This window comes from Epinephelus lanceolatus, chromosome 24 (genome assembly GCF_041903045.1).
Source record: "Epinephelus lanceolatus isolate andai-2023 chromosome 24, ASM4190304v1, whole genome shotgun sequence".
Taxonomy (NCBI): domain Eukaryota; kingdom Metazoa; phylum Chordata; class Actinopteri; order Perciformes; family Serranidae; genus Epinephelus; species Epinephelus lanceolatus.
In genome coordinates this window covers 5,523,875-5,539,788 of record NC_135757.1, presented here as the reverse complement: position 1 = coordinate 5,539,788, position 15,914 = coordinate 5,523,875, and the positions used below count along the sequence as shown (strand labels likewise).

The window sequence follows — 15,914 nt, the reverse complement described above, 5'->3', positions numbered from 1 at the left end:
AAAAGTTGACAGTTATCATAACATGTACATTTGCTTATCTACGATATGGGAAAAAAAAAATAACTGGATGAAGAATCTCACCTTTAGTTTTTACACAAAGTTCCATTAACAAAATGGTTTCAAGTGTTTGTTCAACCAAAAATAACCCTTCCATTTTCATTCCTTTAAGAGTTATCCTGACTGATAATAATACATATTGTATAATACCATGAAACTGATATTTGCTGAGACAGGTATCATACCTTGAAAATCTTACTTAAATACCATTGTACCCTTGGTATGTGTAGCATGCTTAGCTAGTGACATCACATGATGCTACATTACATTAGTAAGAGCAGTACCTATGTTAAGCCAAACCATGATGTTTATTCCTAAACCTAATCATGTACTTTTGTTGCCTAAACTTATGGGAGGAAACCTAAAACTTCAAATCTCCGATTTTTTCACAACAAATCCGATTCACGATTTAAATTGATTTTTTTTCCCCCCTACTTAAAATCTATTTTCAGAAAAATATTTGCGGCCTGGTAGCACGTACCTGGGGTCCAAAACTTTCAGCATGTGAATTAACCCCAGCTTTTCCACGGTATATATGGGCACCACATCTCTTGCAATATACGTCGCGGCTGCATCTGTGATCGCTTTCCACCGGGCCCCTTTCTCATCATACGGCAGTGTTTCCCCTACCATTATATTTGGGGGGCCTAGCAGGGAGCATCGGTGGCGGATGTTAAACAGAAACCTAAACTACAAATTCAAATTAATCGATAAAATCGATTTATCGCCCAGCCCTACTAAAACTGAAGCATTTTACCATCGTTGTAAGTTTATTTTTTCAAAAGACTGTTTGCATTTCCTGTGAAATCTGAAGTTTATTTTGAAAAGATACAATGAATATAACGAACTTGACCAAAAATTGGAAATTGGAAATTGACCATCCCCATTGTGTTGTCTCTTCAAAGCCAGCCATTGACAAAAACACTAATTTTACCTCACTGAAGCCAGGAGCTGCTGGCTCAATTAGTTAGTTTGTTAGTGTTATTGTGTGGCTTTGGTGTTTTGAAGGGTTAGTTTGGATTCTCTGGATAAATGAGACTTTGATTCTACTGCACAAGTTGTGGAAGAATTTATATAGAGATATAGTGTTGCTGTTGTAAGACATGGACCCCTATGACTTCAATTCATCAAGAGTTCTTTTAGTTTTTTGGATTCTTCGTTCACAGTGGAGTCATGCGAGAAAAACACAATTCTTCAATATATTTCACATAACATTGGGTGAGTAACTGATACACAAAGGGTCAGTTAGGGGATGAAGTATGCCTTTAATCTATCATAAGAAACCTCCAGCAGAGTAAGTATCATTTTCTGTTCAGGGACAATTTAGCATCATTCACGCCAGCTATCATTTCTATCATTTTGCCCTCATTCATGCCCTCATTCTGTCTCCTCAGCGAGGGTTGCAGACGAGAAAACACCGTGAAAAACGTCGGATGCCGAAAGTACGCATTTAACTCGCTGCAACTCAAGGCCTTCCCCAAACATTACCGACCACCTGATGGCACCTTTGGGAAAGTCGAAACCTGATTGGACCACAGGGAGCTCTGTGTCGGGGACATTATTGGACAGTACAGCTGCTGTGTTTTGGGAAAGCCGAGATCAGACTGGGTACAATCAAGACACTCTGTTCAGACCATCATGTCAGATTTGTACCACCTTAGTATAATAACTGTTTTAGATACTGTATTAGTATGCCATGTTATACATAACACGCTGATACAAGACTGTTTTTCCTGGTAGCAGAAGAGTCCAGCTTTTAGTTTTCTCAGTTTTTATTTCTTATTATAAAAATGAACGTGAACAGCACTGCCTCACCCCTGATCAAGCACTGATGTAATCAATGATAACCACACGGACCTTTACAATGTGAATCAAGAGACAAATCATTAAAACCATGTTTGAATTCAAAGATACATAAATAAAACAGATAGTTATCCAATGTCAAACTGCAGTATTTGGACAGATTTATTCTTTACACCAGCCAGCGTCTGTCTGCAGTCAGGATTTCTTCCCCAGATGCCTTATATGAAATATGAGCTAAATATTTTGGAGAGAAAAAGACAAGGTTTGTTATTCTATATTTTTATGCCTCCGTGCTGGCACTAGCGGTGGCCAGAGGCATTATGTTTTCAGGTTGTACATCCATCAGTCCGATTCTTATGAACGCGATATCTCCAGAACACCTTGGGTTAATTTCTAAAAATTTGGTACAAACGTCCACTTTGAGTCAAGGATTAAATTTTCTGATTTTTCTGATTAGAATTTGGTGGTCTAAAGTCAAAGGTCAAGGTCACTGTGAGTGAACACAGTTTCTCAAGAACACCTTGAGGTAATTTCTTCAAATTTGGCACAAATGTCCACTTGGACTCAAGGATGTTCTTATTTTAATTTGGTGGCCAGAGGTTAATGGTCAAGGTCACTGTGACCCCACAATACATAATTTTTGACCACAACTCAAGAATTCTAAAACTTATTATGACAAACTTCACAAAAACGTCTAATAGGATGAAATCATGAAGTGATGTAATTTTGTGTCCACTAAGTCAAAGCGATATCTCCAGAACGCCTTGTTTTAATTTCTTAAAATTTGGCACAAACGTCCACTTTGAGTCAAGGATCAACTGATTGGAATTTGGTGGTCTAAAGTCAGAGGTCAAGGTCACTGTGACCTCGTCTGTCGCATTATTGTGAGCACAGTATCTCAAGAACACCTTGAGGTAATTTCTTCAAATTTGGCACAAATGTCCACTTAGACTCAAGGATGATCTCATTTTAATTTGGTGGCTGAAGGTTAAAGGTCAAGGTCACTGTGACCCCACAATACATAATTTTTGACCACAACTCAAGAATTCTTAAACTAATTATGACAAAACTTCACAAAAAGGGTGAAATGGGATGAAATGATTTAGTGATGTCATTTTGTGTCCACTAGGTCAAAGGTCAACTTCACAGTGACAAGCAAAAAGTTTTTACAGGTGCAAGAACCAGACAGGAGATCCGCACATGTGCAACGTTTTGATCTAGCAGAGATCCTCGTCAGGATTTCAAAATGCCTGACAAGGATTGAAACGTTGCACGATTAAAACCAGTGGGAGCTTTTCATACAGTGTGCGGATTTCCTGTCTGGTTTCAACCTCACAATGACATTGTAATGTTCTGCAAAAATACTATCTGATCATTATTCACCATCATATCTCAGGAACAGAAGTGGAGACATTTGGTCAGTCTTGGGTGTCCCCCTTGAATTGGCTGATTGTATACATCTTTTGTGCTGCCGGGGAAGAAGGCGTGTGTCAAGCGTTCATGTTTTCACAGACATGGATGTGAATTAAACTTGACTGGTGCTCCGAAGCATACAACCGCAAAGCATTAATTCTAGTTTTACACAGGATTTATTGACAAAAAGATAAAACATTGATGGCCTTATCCTTGTAGGAGCTGCCACTTCACACTGAAATGTTGCTAGAAAATTTCCTGCTCTTTATATATCCTCACATTTCCATTTCCATAGCCTGGAAACACACTGATCTGAGAGATATAGCACTATCTACATAAAGCAAAAAACCACTGGAACGCTTCAAACCCTGAAGGAGCAAAACATTGAATCAGAAAGTCACGTCGTTGATGGTGATCATGAAACATTACAGCTTGTTTAAGGACAAAGAGGATTGCTGTAGGTAGCTGCAAACTGGACTGAAATTCAGAATAATGTCGAAATTTTTTTTTTAAAGTCTGCAAGAGTGTCAAGGAAAAGCTTCCAAATTTGAAATTGTAGGTTAAAATAAACTTGACTGATCCTAGTTGGAGATATTGTGATCAGAGTGTGACATAAATTACTAAATATATAGAGTATCTTCAGTCTGTGATGTGAAAAGGAGAGTTTGCAGGCTGCACTTCTTTATTCCATGTTTTTATTAATGCAGTTTGTTTTCAGTGCTTATAATTCAGACCACCTGGCGTTTGACAAAATAAGGTTTTAAAGTATGAATCAGATCTGAGGCTTGGTGGGCATTTCCTTCGCTGAGGTCAAAGGGGAACATGTTTGCATTACTTGCCGTTATTTTCCTCACACTCCCTTCACTGTCTGCCACGTATATTTGCAATTACCTCTTTGCACCACACGGGGGAGTCACTGCTCTTCACTTAATGTGAATACACTCCTGTAAAACCACATCACAGCTCCATGTGTGATTAATGCATCATTGCTGATGGCAATCCGACTGCAAACGACGTAGAAAAACCATTCTTCTGTTGTATTTACATGTTTTATTCATTAATCTTATAAGTACTTTTTGTTCTGTCAACATGCTGTGTTGCAAATTTGGCATTTTATTTGAGATTACAATACTTTCTGAGAGCATCTGTGAAGGTTTGAATGTTGCTGTGTATCATAACTTGTCAATATCTGATGCTGAAATAAATACAAAATGGATTTGTTTGTTTGTTTTTTCAAAGGAAGGTATTTTTGCATTTCCTCAACCGTCTAAGATACAACAGTCTCTGCCTTGCCTTTCCCACCACTGAGTCAGTATGCAGCGCCCAGGTCAGGCCCTCAATAATGTGGACACCAAAGTCCTCTCCACTGAGGACCTGTTGATATTAAAGGAGCACTTCACCTCCCAAATTATCATTTGTATGTCAATTACTCATCCTGTTTATGTTGAATTTGTGAAGAAAGGTTTGTTGTTCTTGCATGCCTCCATGGCTAGCAAAGAATCCAAAAACTTCTTGATGAGTTAAAGTCATAGAGGTCCACATCTAACAACTGCAAAACCAGATTGAAACATCAGTTTACAAGCTCTCACTGAACTCATCCAGTATAATCCAAGTCTCATTTATCCAGTTGTATGCTCAGTACTTTTTTTTTTGCAGTTGTTAAATGTGTATGACTACTTTTTTTGCTCACTGTGGAGGCATGCCAGAAAAAATAAAGTTTTCTTTACAACTTAAATGTAACACGGGATGAGTAACTAAACCCTGTTTCCACCAAACACTTTCGGTATGGTACCTTTGGAACCACAAGTAACCCTTCAGACATGGTACCTATACCCTAGCGTTTTACCGCAAACAGTGCTCATAAATGAAGGTGGAGTTGTTGTCACTCGCTGTGCGCCGACATTTTCAGAACAAAAACAAGCTGCAGTGAGAGTCTCTCTCCATGGGATATTTAGAAATAGCAGGTTTGTGCATTTAGTCCCTCTAAGGCAAGCTCAGGGGTTTAGTGTTGCCGGAGCCCACAGGAACGATTTTTTTCTCAGACTACAGCTGCTCTGCGAGGCAGCTAAACATCCTTTCGTTTTATTGTTACAGTAATAAAACTCTCCACAGTATGAACAGTGGTTACATGAGCCTCAAAACCAGCCACAAATCAGCCCTGAACAGAGTGACCGTCCTCTACTGACCAATCAGACTGCAGTGTTCACAGCTCCACCTTATAGTGCCAGATTTGTGTGCTAGGTACCCCAACAGAGGGGGGACCAAAAATGGGGAGAGTACAGAACAATCTCATTGGTACCAACCACAACTTTTCACAGTGGAGCGTACCGAACTGAACTGAACCGTACCATACTGCTCAGTGGAAACAATGCCTAATATACAAATAGTCATTTGGGGGTGAAATATTCCTTTAATGGGGCCGTACTTCTTCCCAAAGTTGACTATCACCTCCTTGTTCTTGCTGACATCCAGGAGTGGGTTGTTGTCCTGACACCAGTGGGTCAGGTCGTCTACTTCACAGCTGTGTCGTCAGCAAACTCAATGATGTTGGAGCCTGAAGTGGCTACACAGTCCTGTGTGTACAGGGAGTGCAGCAGGGGTCCTAAAATACAGCCCTGGGGTGCTCCTGTGTTAAGGATGAGGGTGGAGGAGGTGTGTCCACCTACTCTCACCACCTGGCAGGAAGTCAAGGAGCCACATGCATAGGAAAAGAAACTGTAGTGGTTCCAGTGTGCAGGCTAGTGAGGAGCAGATGTAATCCTTAACCAAAGCACTTTATCATTCAGGCAGGTTGGTTTTGTTTTCTTGGGCACAGGGATGATGGTGGGACTTCCACACCATCACAGTAAAAGTCCCACCATCATCACTAAGAAGATTATATTTCTGAAGTATATGGCAGTGGTGATATGATTCTGTTTTTTTGTCCAATATTTTAAGTGCTTTTTTGTACAGTGATTCAATCTGATTGAGTGCAGCTTCAGTAGTGAACGACCAGTTAGTGAATCCATATTCAGTGTGAGAAAAGACCATTGCATGCATAAACACCCTGGCTGCCGCTGTTGTCAAAGATGGCCTAATTAACTTGAAATAGGAAAGATTGAATTTAATTGTTCTCGAGATCTTTTTAATGTGGCTCCTGAAGGTGAGGGTTGAATCCAGGGTGACCCCTAGGTACATGAACTCACTTACTAGCTCAAGCTCCTCTCCTCCCAGGAAGACAACAGAGTGTGTAAGATCCTTTGGGTTTTTTGGAAAAATACACGCAGACAGTTTTTTTTGTATTTAACAACAAACATGATTTTTCGAGCCATTCGTGGATGTGAGTCAATTCCGTTGTAAGTATGCAGGCAGCCTCTTGAGTAGTTTTTGCTGATGTTAGTATAACTGCGTCGTCTGCGTATATTTGTATACAGGTGTTTTTGCATGCAAGTGGCATATCGTTAATATAAAGTGAAAAGAGTATTGGCCCGAGGATCGAGCCTTGCGGGACCCCCACTGAACATGTGAGATGAGAGGACTTAACCCTCTCAACAACAACACACTGTTTCCTATTAGTTAAATATGATTTTATCCACATGGTAGCCTGTTCTGAGAAGTTAAAAGAATAGAGTTTGTTTAACAGCACTGCATAATCAACCGTATCACATGGCCTTTTCAGATCCAGGAATACTGCACCAACACACGCTGACTTACCAAGAAACTGTCTAGTTTTCTCTAAAAATAAATCAATGGCTGACTCTGTCGAGTGGTGTTCCCGGAAGCCAAATTGTGCGGGGTGCAACGGAGTATGGCCAAGGTTCAGATGCTCGGTAAGTTGTGTCAGTACCCATTTCTCAATTATTTTGGAGGTGACTGGCAGGATGTTAATAGGTCTATAGTTATTCATGTCTGTCCTGCTTCCAGACTTGAAGATGGGATTGACTATGGCCACCTTCCAAGAAGATGGAACAACTGAGTGTCGTATGGATAAGTTAACTAAGAAAGTCTTTGTGTGCTTTTAAAAACATGGTGTCAAGACCATGGATGTCCTTGGCCTTGGAATTATTAAGCGAGCTGATAATGTTAGCCACTTCAGCTTCTGTGATCTGCTGTATGGTGAATACCGGCAAAGTTGCCAGCATTGACGTGATCAGTAGACAGTTGTTCGCTGAATGTGATCCAGACAAGCCCTCAGAAGCAGAGCTGAGCTGAGCAATTTGACATAGCAGCCAAACTGTGATAAACGTAGCACCATTTTCATTTTCTATGGGTGGTGATGTTTAGTATGTCATCTGAGCGGTTGTTTGTTGGGTGGGAAACCCAACAAACCGGAAGTGTTTTGATGCACGTAATTGTTCCAAAACAGCAGTGGTTTTGTCACATTTTGACCTTGCACCATGAGCGCTTTGCTTCAAGCATCAATTAATGCGACATGATGACATAAGTGGAGTTTTCCTGCAAAACAATACTGATTCAGTGGGGCACCCACTAGCTCACCTGGTAGAGCAGATACCCCACTTACAAAGGTCACGTCCTTTCCACAGCAGCCGCAGATTCAATTCCAACCCATGGCCCTTTGCTGCATGTAGATTATTATCTTAGTGACACAAGATTGAGGGTTTTGGAAATTATCTACGTGAGCACGCCTGGAGCAGTTTTCTTTCTTGGAAAATTTTGAACACAAACAACCATGCCTTTTAATCCTGTTACTAATCAATTTTCTAAGGCTTAAATTATAAATATTTACTTAAGAGCACAGGACTATTTGAAGACAGAGCGCCGTGGCCTGACATAAAAATGACACAATACTAATTCAGGGAAATGAACCAAGTATTCGGCAACATTTTCAAATGCACAACCAACAAATGTTATAGTAAGCTATACTGTGTTGAAACATTATACACCGATCAGCTACAGCTCACCGTGCCACACCACAGAATCTATTCAGGAATAGCCGAGGATCATGACAAAGAGCTCAAGGCATCGACCTGGCCTTCAGATTCTCCAGAACCCAATTCAATCGAGCATCCATTGGACATGCTGGTACCCCATTTCAACCGACAGGACGCAAAAGATCTGCCACCACCTCCCTGGTGCCAGACACCACAGGACACCCCTAAAGGTCCGGTGTCAACGCCTTAACAGGTCAGAGTTAAGTCCGATACAAGGTGGCTGCTCCATAATTCGGCAGTACCACACAATTCCCAGCAGAGCGTTGTATTATAACAAGATGATCATTGTTATTCACTTCGCCTGGCAGTGGTTTGAATGCTGTAGCTGATCGGTGTATAATGTTTCAACACAGTATAGCTTACTATAACATTTGCTGGTTGTGTCATTTGAAAATGTTGCCGAACACTCGGTTCATTTCCCTGAATTAGTATTATGTCATTTTTATTATGTCATTGTCAGGCCACGGCCCTCTGTCCTCAAATAGCCCTGTGCTCTTAAGTAATTTTTTATAATTTAAGCCTTAGAAAACTGATTAGTAACAGGATTAAAAGGAAGAAATGGCCTTTTTGTTTAACCAGAAACAGCCCCGGAATTCGCCGTCGCCAAACCCACCAGAGCCCCCTCGCTCCGACATCTCTCCTTTTAATGCATGTATAGGTCCTGTTTGTGCATGTGTGTATGTCGGGCTTGTGTGTATATGACAATTTCCCCTTGGGGACTGATAAAGTTAAAAAACACAGACCACGTTATTTTGCTCTGACACAACAAGGGTAGCTGAACTTTCCCTGAAATTTCACAGAAGAAATGGTCAAATATGCACCATTGAATTTACATTAAAATAAGAATTTACATTGCATTAAAGCAACTCTTACCTTTCTTGTATTTACAGCACTTAGAAAAAATTTGAACATGATTGGTCGGAGTTTTCTTAGAACCATATGAGAATGGTATAATTATGAGTTTTCATCTCTGGTGGAATTCTTACATTTCAGTGTGCCATCAGCTTATTAATAGCATTTTAACCTAAACAAAGAAAAGAGTAAAATTTCCAGAAAGGTAAGTGTTGCTTTAAACGTGAGTTAGGATGCGTTTAACATCATGACTATGTTGTTCAAACGCAATGGTTGTTCCAGTTTCACATAGATGGATTAGTGCTCCAAGGTGTGTCAGCAACAGTCATTAAAACTCTTGCTGAGTCATTGGAGTCACAGGAGGCCATCCCTCTGTTGAGAGATGGTTTTTCCACTTTCACATGAATTGATTAATCCATCTATGTGAAAGTGGAAAAAAAAATCTCTCAACAGAGAAGGAGGTCTGCGACACCACCTATCCCCCACCTATAATGCTGTCCTTTCATCCTTGCCCAGGAGATTTAACAGCTTAACCTCTAACAACAGCGGTAGTTCACAAATGGCCTCATGTGACTCCAACGACTCCAACGACCACTGTCGTTGACACACCTTGGAGCGCTAACGCACCAATGACATCATTAGGCCCGTTTCCACTGCAGGAACTTTGGGGTAATTTTACGGGGCCGGGGCCGGGGCCGTTGGTGCGTATCTCCACCGCAGGAACCACCCCCGAAGGACAGAGTTCCGGAACTTTTACTGGGGCTAAACAAGTCCCTGCCTCGGAGTAGGTACTCAGAACGGCCCAAGAGACTCCTGGCTGGGGCTTGGGGATTACTTGGTGCTGATTGGATATACTCAAGGCGGAATGTGACGTTTTGTAATTACTATGGTTATCGTAGATTAGCTGGGCTAACCGTTAGCTGTTAGCCGTTAGCGGTGTCTGTAATAACTCAGTAACTCAATATACGGCCCGTGAAAAAAAGATTTTTTCCAGCGGATATCTTAGTTACAACATGATTGAGCTAGCAAAGCAGTTTTGTGTTGCTATGTGTGGTATTTATTCAGTTTTGGGAAATCACGATGTCTAGAAAGCATCAGCTGACAGGGACAGCTAACAGCAGCAGCAAAGCTAACATCAGGACGTCATCTGTTAAAAGCCTCCCGTTGTCGGATACGACATGAAACTACTCCAGTTAGCACAATCATGTTGTAACTAAGACATCCGCTGGAAAAAATATTTTTTTCACGGACCATTTATTGAGTTATTGAGTTAATACAGACACCGCTAACGGCTAACAGCTAACTACGTCCCTACGTCGCCCCGGTCAAAATGGTCGCGCAACGATTACGTCACATCCAGAGCCCGGTAACTTTACAGGAACCTTCCTCCTACTCCGCTCTCTCAGTGGAGACACGGCGGTTGAGAGGGCCGAGCGAGAGGACGTTCCTGTAGTAGTTCCTGCCCCCCAAATAGTACCAGGAACTTCTTCAGTGGAAACGGGCCTATAGGCCTTGTGAAGACCTCCCCAGAGGTTAAATACCTGGGTTTCCACACCAGTTTGTCAGACTAGTTCCAGCCTAGTCAGACAAGCATGAACTGATGAAACCTCTTGGATAAGAGGTGAAACATCTTCTAAGACCAAACTATGTCCAGTTGCGTTCGATTCAATTGCCTTGAGATAGTGCTGAGCAGGTTTTTTTCATGCAGCAAAGCGAGACGGTCGTTGGATAAATGCGACAAAATGGTCACTTCCAGGAAGGCTTAGCTTCCCTGGGACCTAATGGAGCGGTAGGCGGGAGAGCACACTCGGTGTATGCATGATGATAGGAGGAATTGTCTAAACGGCTGAACCCCTTTGTGATTGACAGCGCTTTGGAAATACACACCGGCATCGTCGCATTTCGAGCTCAGTCCCATGTGGGTATTTGCAAGTGGAGCCTTCTGACAGAAGTGAGCGATATAGCTCATGTTTACCGTTAAACCCAACTGAAAATCTTTGAGGTGTGTGTTGCTGTGGTTCTATGGCATGAGTGTGGTTGAAAAACGGCTTCTATTAAATGTTCCTTTTATAAGTTACTGCCTCGCAACAATATGACAAATTGTATGATGTAAACTTAAAGTGAGCTTCCCCTGTTTGAAAGACCAGCAGCAGCCACTGCTTGGCATTGTTGGGAATCCTTGATTTGCAATCAGAGCAGCTCAGACTATTTTGTGGCATGGATTTAAATGTCTTAGATTTGTCACTCTGCTTCAGCACAGTATAACAAATATGTTTGGCTCTTTTTAAGTGGCAGGGGTGAACATGAATCATCCTCAGTGTGTGTTGTTCTGGTTTCATAATGACGTAGACAGTTGGGAAACAATTATAAACTGGAAATGTGAGAGCATCCTGGACAACAGTGGTGTCTTTTAAGTCACATGAAGACCTGAACAAATTGTCTATCTGGAGAAATAAAAACAGCCCTTGCAGTGAACTGTCGCTGTGTTATGAATAGGGATCGAGGCAGTGCTATCAGACGCTCCTCAGACACTGTGGTTCACAGACGCTCCAACCAGCATGAACACGATTTTCATCATCGGCCATATCATCGGCATCGTCCCCATGTCCGTCGTGCTCCTCTTCTTCCTTGCCAAGCTGGTTTCCCGCCACCGCAGCAGCCATGTGCAGGACGGTTACGGCTACGCTGTGCTGATAACTGGCTGCGACAGCGGCTTCGGATATCAGCTGGCTCGCTCTTTGGACCACAAAGGGTTTGTGGTCTTTGCCGGGTGTTTGTCTCCAGAAGGAGCTGGTGCCCAGAGTCTGGCCAGACAGAGCTCCAGTAATCTGAAAATCCTCAAGCTGGACGTCACCAGAGATGAAGATGTGCAGCAGGCGAAGAAGACGGTCCAGGAGAGCCTGCCAGAGAAGGGTGAGTTTAGTACGCTGTAAAAAATGACCTAGTTTCTCTTGTGTGCAGCTTTAATGGGAACTGAAGCTACAGTAAGTATTGTAAAATAATTTCTGATCATATGTTAAAGTTATGTTTATCTGAATTTCATAAATTTGATGAGTATTTGATCATTTTTTTACTTTACAGTTTCAAAATTTGACCTAAAGCCCTTCTTTTCCTTGTAGGTGCAATTTTGAGACATTAAGTCATAGTGCTGATAAGTAATGAGAAACTTCATACTTTTGATTCACCATCAGTATATTCATCAACCTTAGGCTAACTCAAAATTTACCCTTAGTATATTTAGTCCTTATTTTGAGATGCGAAGGCAATAAGAAAATATTCTTACTTAGTATTTCAAAAACTTAAGAAGCTTAAACTTGTCTTCATAAGTATCACATCATCTTGACTGTAAATCACAGTTTGGTTTCATGCTTGATCTCTGAAGAGTTTAGCATCATGCAATTGCCTCTGAAGGAGTCTTAGAACAAGATGATAACATCAGATGCATACTCAACGGTTCCAGTGTGGTTGCACAAATATAATTGTTTAAATAAATGCTCGACTCTTTAAATCATCTCTTGGAGAATAACTTTTTATATGTTGTCAGGGTTGTGGGCAGTCGTGAACAACGCTGGCATCACCGACTGGGCTGAGATCGAATGGAGCACTATCGAAGATTACCACGCCATGCTCGACATCAACCTGTTCGGCGCCATCAGGACCTCTTTTGCATTTCTACCTTTGGTTCGTGCCACCAAAGGTTAGCTCAAAACACTTCACTGTAGCCTCACATTCTCATTGTCGTGCTGTGAGATGTAAAAACGTTTCTATGTGTTTCAGGCCGGATGGTTTACATGTCGAGCATCTTTGCCTTCTTCAACTGCCTGAACATGGGAGCTTACAGCGTGTCAAAGAGAGGCCTGGAGGCGTTCGCAGACTGCCTACGGGTTGAAATGGCCAGTTTTGGTGTGAAGGTACAGTAATGTTGCCAACCCACACACAAATCCTGTGACACATTTTGAAGCATTGAGGCGTAACATTGTGGGAAGTCTGTGGTGGAGAAGATATGTTGCCTGTGGGAAGTTCGCAGGCTCATTTTCACTCTGTAAAAAGAAACCATTGATGAAGTGAAATAGCTTTCGAATTATTCACTGTACAATGCGTGTCGTTGTTAGTCTGTCAACTGTTGATTTTACTTAATCTGTTTTTGACCAAATTATTAGTATTAATTTGATATGTATTTGTTTTTTGTTGGGAGTTGGATGAGAATATTGATACCATTCTATGAAGCAGCCAGTTAGCTTAGCTTAGCATAAAGACAGGAACAGTCAAACGACGAGCCTGGATCTGTCCAAAGGTGGAAAACTTGTTTATCTGGGCTAGAAATTTCCAATACATTCTCACTCCGACCTCGTCACGTATCGACATTTGGTCACGGACTTTACACGATACAACATGCAAAGTACCCTGGGTGCATTACGTCGCTTAGCACCATTAAACCACAACGGCAACCGGCCACGTATCAGGCTGTCGTTTAAGGACAGCTTTTTTCATCAGTGTCTGATGCCGCCCACAAAAAAAAGCCCGAAGTTGCTTAAAATCATAGCCATGAATTTCAGGGGGGGAAGCAGGGGACACGTCACTGCCCAAGCGCCAGATTTCGACGACTTCAGAGTCAGACCAGGTTTTCATCTCTGCCCAGTTCAGTTCGTGTTCAGTGTTCGTGTTCAGTGGTGTAAGGTGGTTGTGATAACCCCCATGACAGGCCCTAGTGCACATATCGTCTCGTCACATGTTTAGAGACTTGACACTGGATAACATCAACACCCATATTACCCAGCAATCATCACTGCATCGTAGGGATCCTTTCCATAATGATGTCAGACACTTATAATCACAATCTGAGCCTGTCAGTGGCAGACTTTTAGTGGACGTACATTCACGGTGCTAAAACTCATGTTTATTGTTTTTCCACTTTAAGGTCAGCATCATCCAGCCGGGTAATTTTGGCCAAGCCACGAACATCCTGAGGATGAAAACAGGTTTGGATATTTGGAAGAAGTTGGACGACGAAAAAAAGCAAATCTTCAACCGCCAGTACATCGATCTGGCCAACGAGTACTTCATGTCCACATGCAGGACGGGTTTCAAGAACCCTGACATGGTCATCGATGCCTTGCTGCACGCCATCATGTCCGGTCAGCCTAAGCACAGATACGTGTTGGCCTCTGTGATGGATTCGTTTTTCTTCCAGCTCTTCCCTTTTCTCCCCAGCGTCCTCACCGACGCTGTGTTTTCTTTCAGCTCCATGTACACTAAAAGAAAAGAAATGCTTTACGCTAAACAGTGAAAGACAGGAGCAAAGGAATGGAAGAATCTGCATGAATATAATAATAACATTATAGTAATCTTTATTTGTAGAGTACTGTTCAAAACATAGTTACAACATGCTTTACAGGACAACATAACATATACACCGTATACTGTAATAACACCTTCCTGAAAAAGCGGATATATGTGATGATTCCATTTTGAATAAATACACTTTGTGTCTGTTGGAAGTCTGATGTGTTTATTTCCTGTCATTTATTCACTTTTTTCAATTTATTTTATTGGTCTTACTGTACATACCCTCTGAGCTGCAGATTTTTATGTAAACACGTGTTTGAGAGACAGTGCCCTCATAAACTGCTGTGGGTGTGTTTCTCAATATCATCTCTTTTAAACAACAGTATGGGGTGTTCCCCAAGGTTCAATCCTTGGCCCACTGCTTTTCAGTCTACTTATAATTGACCTACCTGCAAGCTGCCCAGATGCTGTTTGGCAGCTTTACGCAGATGACACGGTCATATATGCACCAGCTAAGTCACCTCATAAAGCTGCAGAGATCTTAAATGCACACTTAGGTGACATACATCAATGGTTACAACATTGTCACCTTGTATTAAATTTGAAAAAAAAAACTGTTTCAATGAGTTTCTCTATTAGAAAAACGGACTGAAATTGTAATATCAAGACACAGAATGAAAGACTAGAGGAGGCCAGAACAGTTTGATAGACATGTGAAGAAGATCTCCAAAACAGTAAAGACGAAAAAAAGCTATAAAAAAGCTGTGAATGTGTAGTCCTGGTTTTAGTCCTTGGTTGTGGTCTGAAAGATAAAACCAACAGCAATCACTTTGGAATCTGAGAAAAATCTGACATGTCCTTGAAAAGAAAGAGACCACTGTTGCACTGAACAACAGGAAGTAGATTTGGCAAAGATGCGGATGAGCCAGACATGTTCTGGATATCAAGTTTTATGGACAGATAAAACCAAAGCACACTAGCTCATCCATTAAGCATGGTGGAGGGGGTCCATGTCATTGGTTCGACATCCCATTAGTCCGACTGTCCGCGGTGCTGAACGGCTTGAGGCGAAGCAGGCTCACGGCTTATGTGTTTGTCACTTTCTTTTTCATTTTAACCCACACCATGATCTTTTCCTGACCCTAACCAAGTGGTTTTTGTGCCTAAACTTAACCAGACCTTAACCACAGGGCATCATGATGATTTCGGAACGGACTTAGGAACAATGGGATGTCGAACCAATGGGCAGTTCCCGGTGGAGGTCACATAATGGCTTGCAGGGCTGCTACTGGAACTGACTGATGATGGCTGACAGCAGCAGAACAAATTCAGAAGTCTTCTAAAACTTGTTGTCTGCCCATGTACAAAGGAATAGCTCAAAACTCATAGCAAGGCACTTCACCTTACAGCAAGTCAACAACCCAAAGCATACTGCCAGCAAAGCCAGAGAATTCATCAGGGGGAAGAAGTGGAAGGTTTTAGACTTATTAATAATGTATTTCACTCGCTGAAGAAGAGAACAAAGGGGAACAGCCCCCCAAAATAAAACAACACATAAAAAAAACAATGCAG

At 41.7% G+C, this 15,914-nt stretch overlaps 2 protein-coding genes across 7 annotated transcripts in view; both read left to right on the top strand.

Moving 5' to 3' along the window:
- Window positions 1-4,489, top strand: part of LOC117249907 (inositol polyphosphate-4-phosphatase type I A-like) — a 96,748-nt gene extending 92,259 nt beyond the window's left edge. For all 6 annotated transcript variants that reach the window (XM_033615749.2, XM_033615747.2, XM_033615748.2 and 3 more), the window contains one exon: window positions 1,452-4,489. In XM_033615749.2, the coding sequence (XP_033471640.2) occupies window positions 1,452-1,584 (133 nt within the window). In that variant the 3' untranslated portion in view covers window positions 1,585-4,489. The remainder of the gene's footprint in view (window positions 1-1,451) is intronic.
- A 6,429-nt stretch (window positions 4,490-10,918) lies between these two features.
- LOC117249923 (D-beta-hydroxybutyrate dehydrogenase, mitochondrial) lies at window positions 10,919-14,554 on the top strand. The gene is made up of 4 exons (XM_033615788.2): window positions 10,919-11,969; window positions 12,601-12,753; window positions 12,834-12,967; window positions 13,975-14,554. The coding sequence occupies exons 1-4, from the start codon at window positions 11,615-11,617 to the stop codon at window positions 14,341-14,343; spliced, it is 1,011 nt and encodes a 336-aa protein (XP_033471679.2). The 5' UTR covers window positions 10,919-11,614; the 3' UTR covers window positions 14,344-14,554.
- Window positions 14,555-15,914: the final 1,360 nt, after the last annotated feature.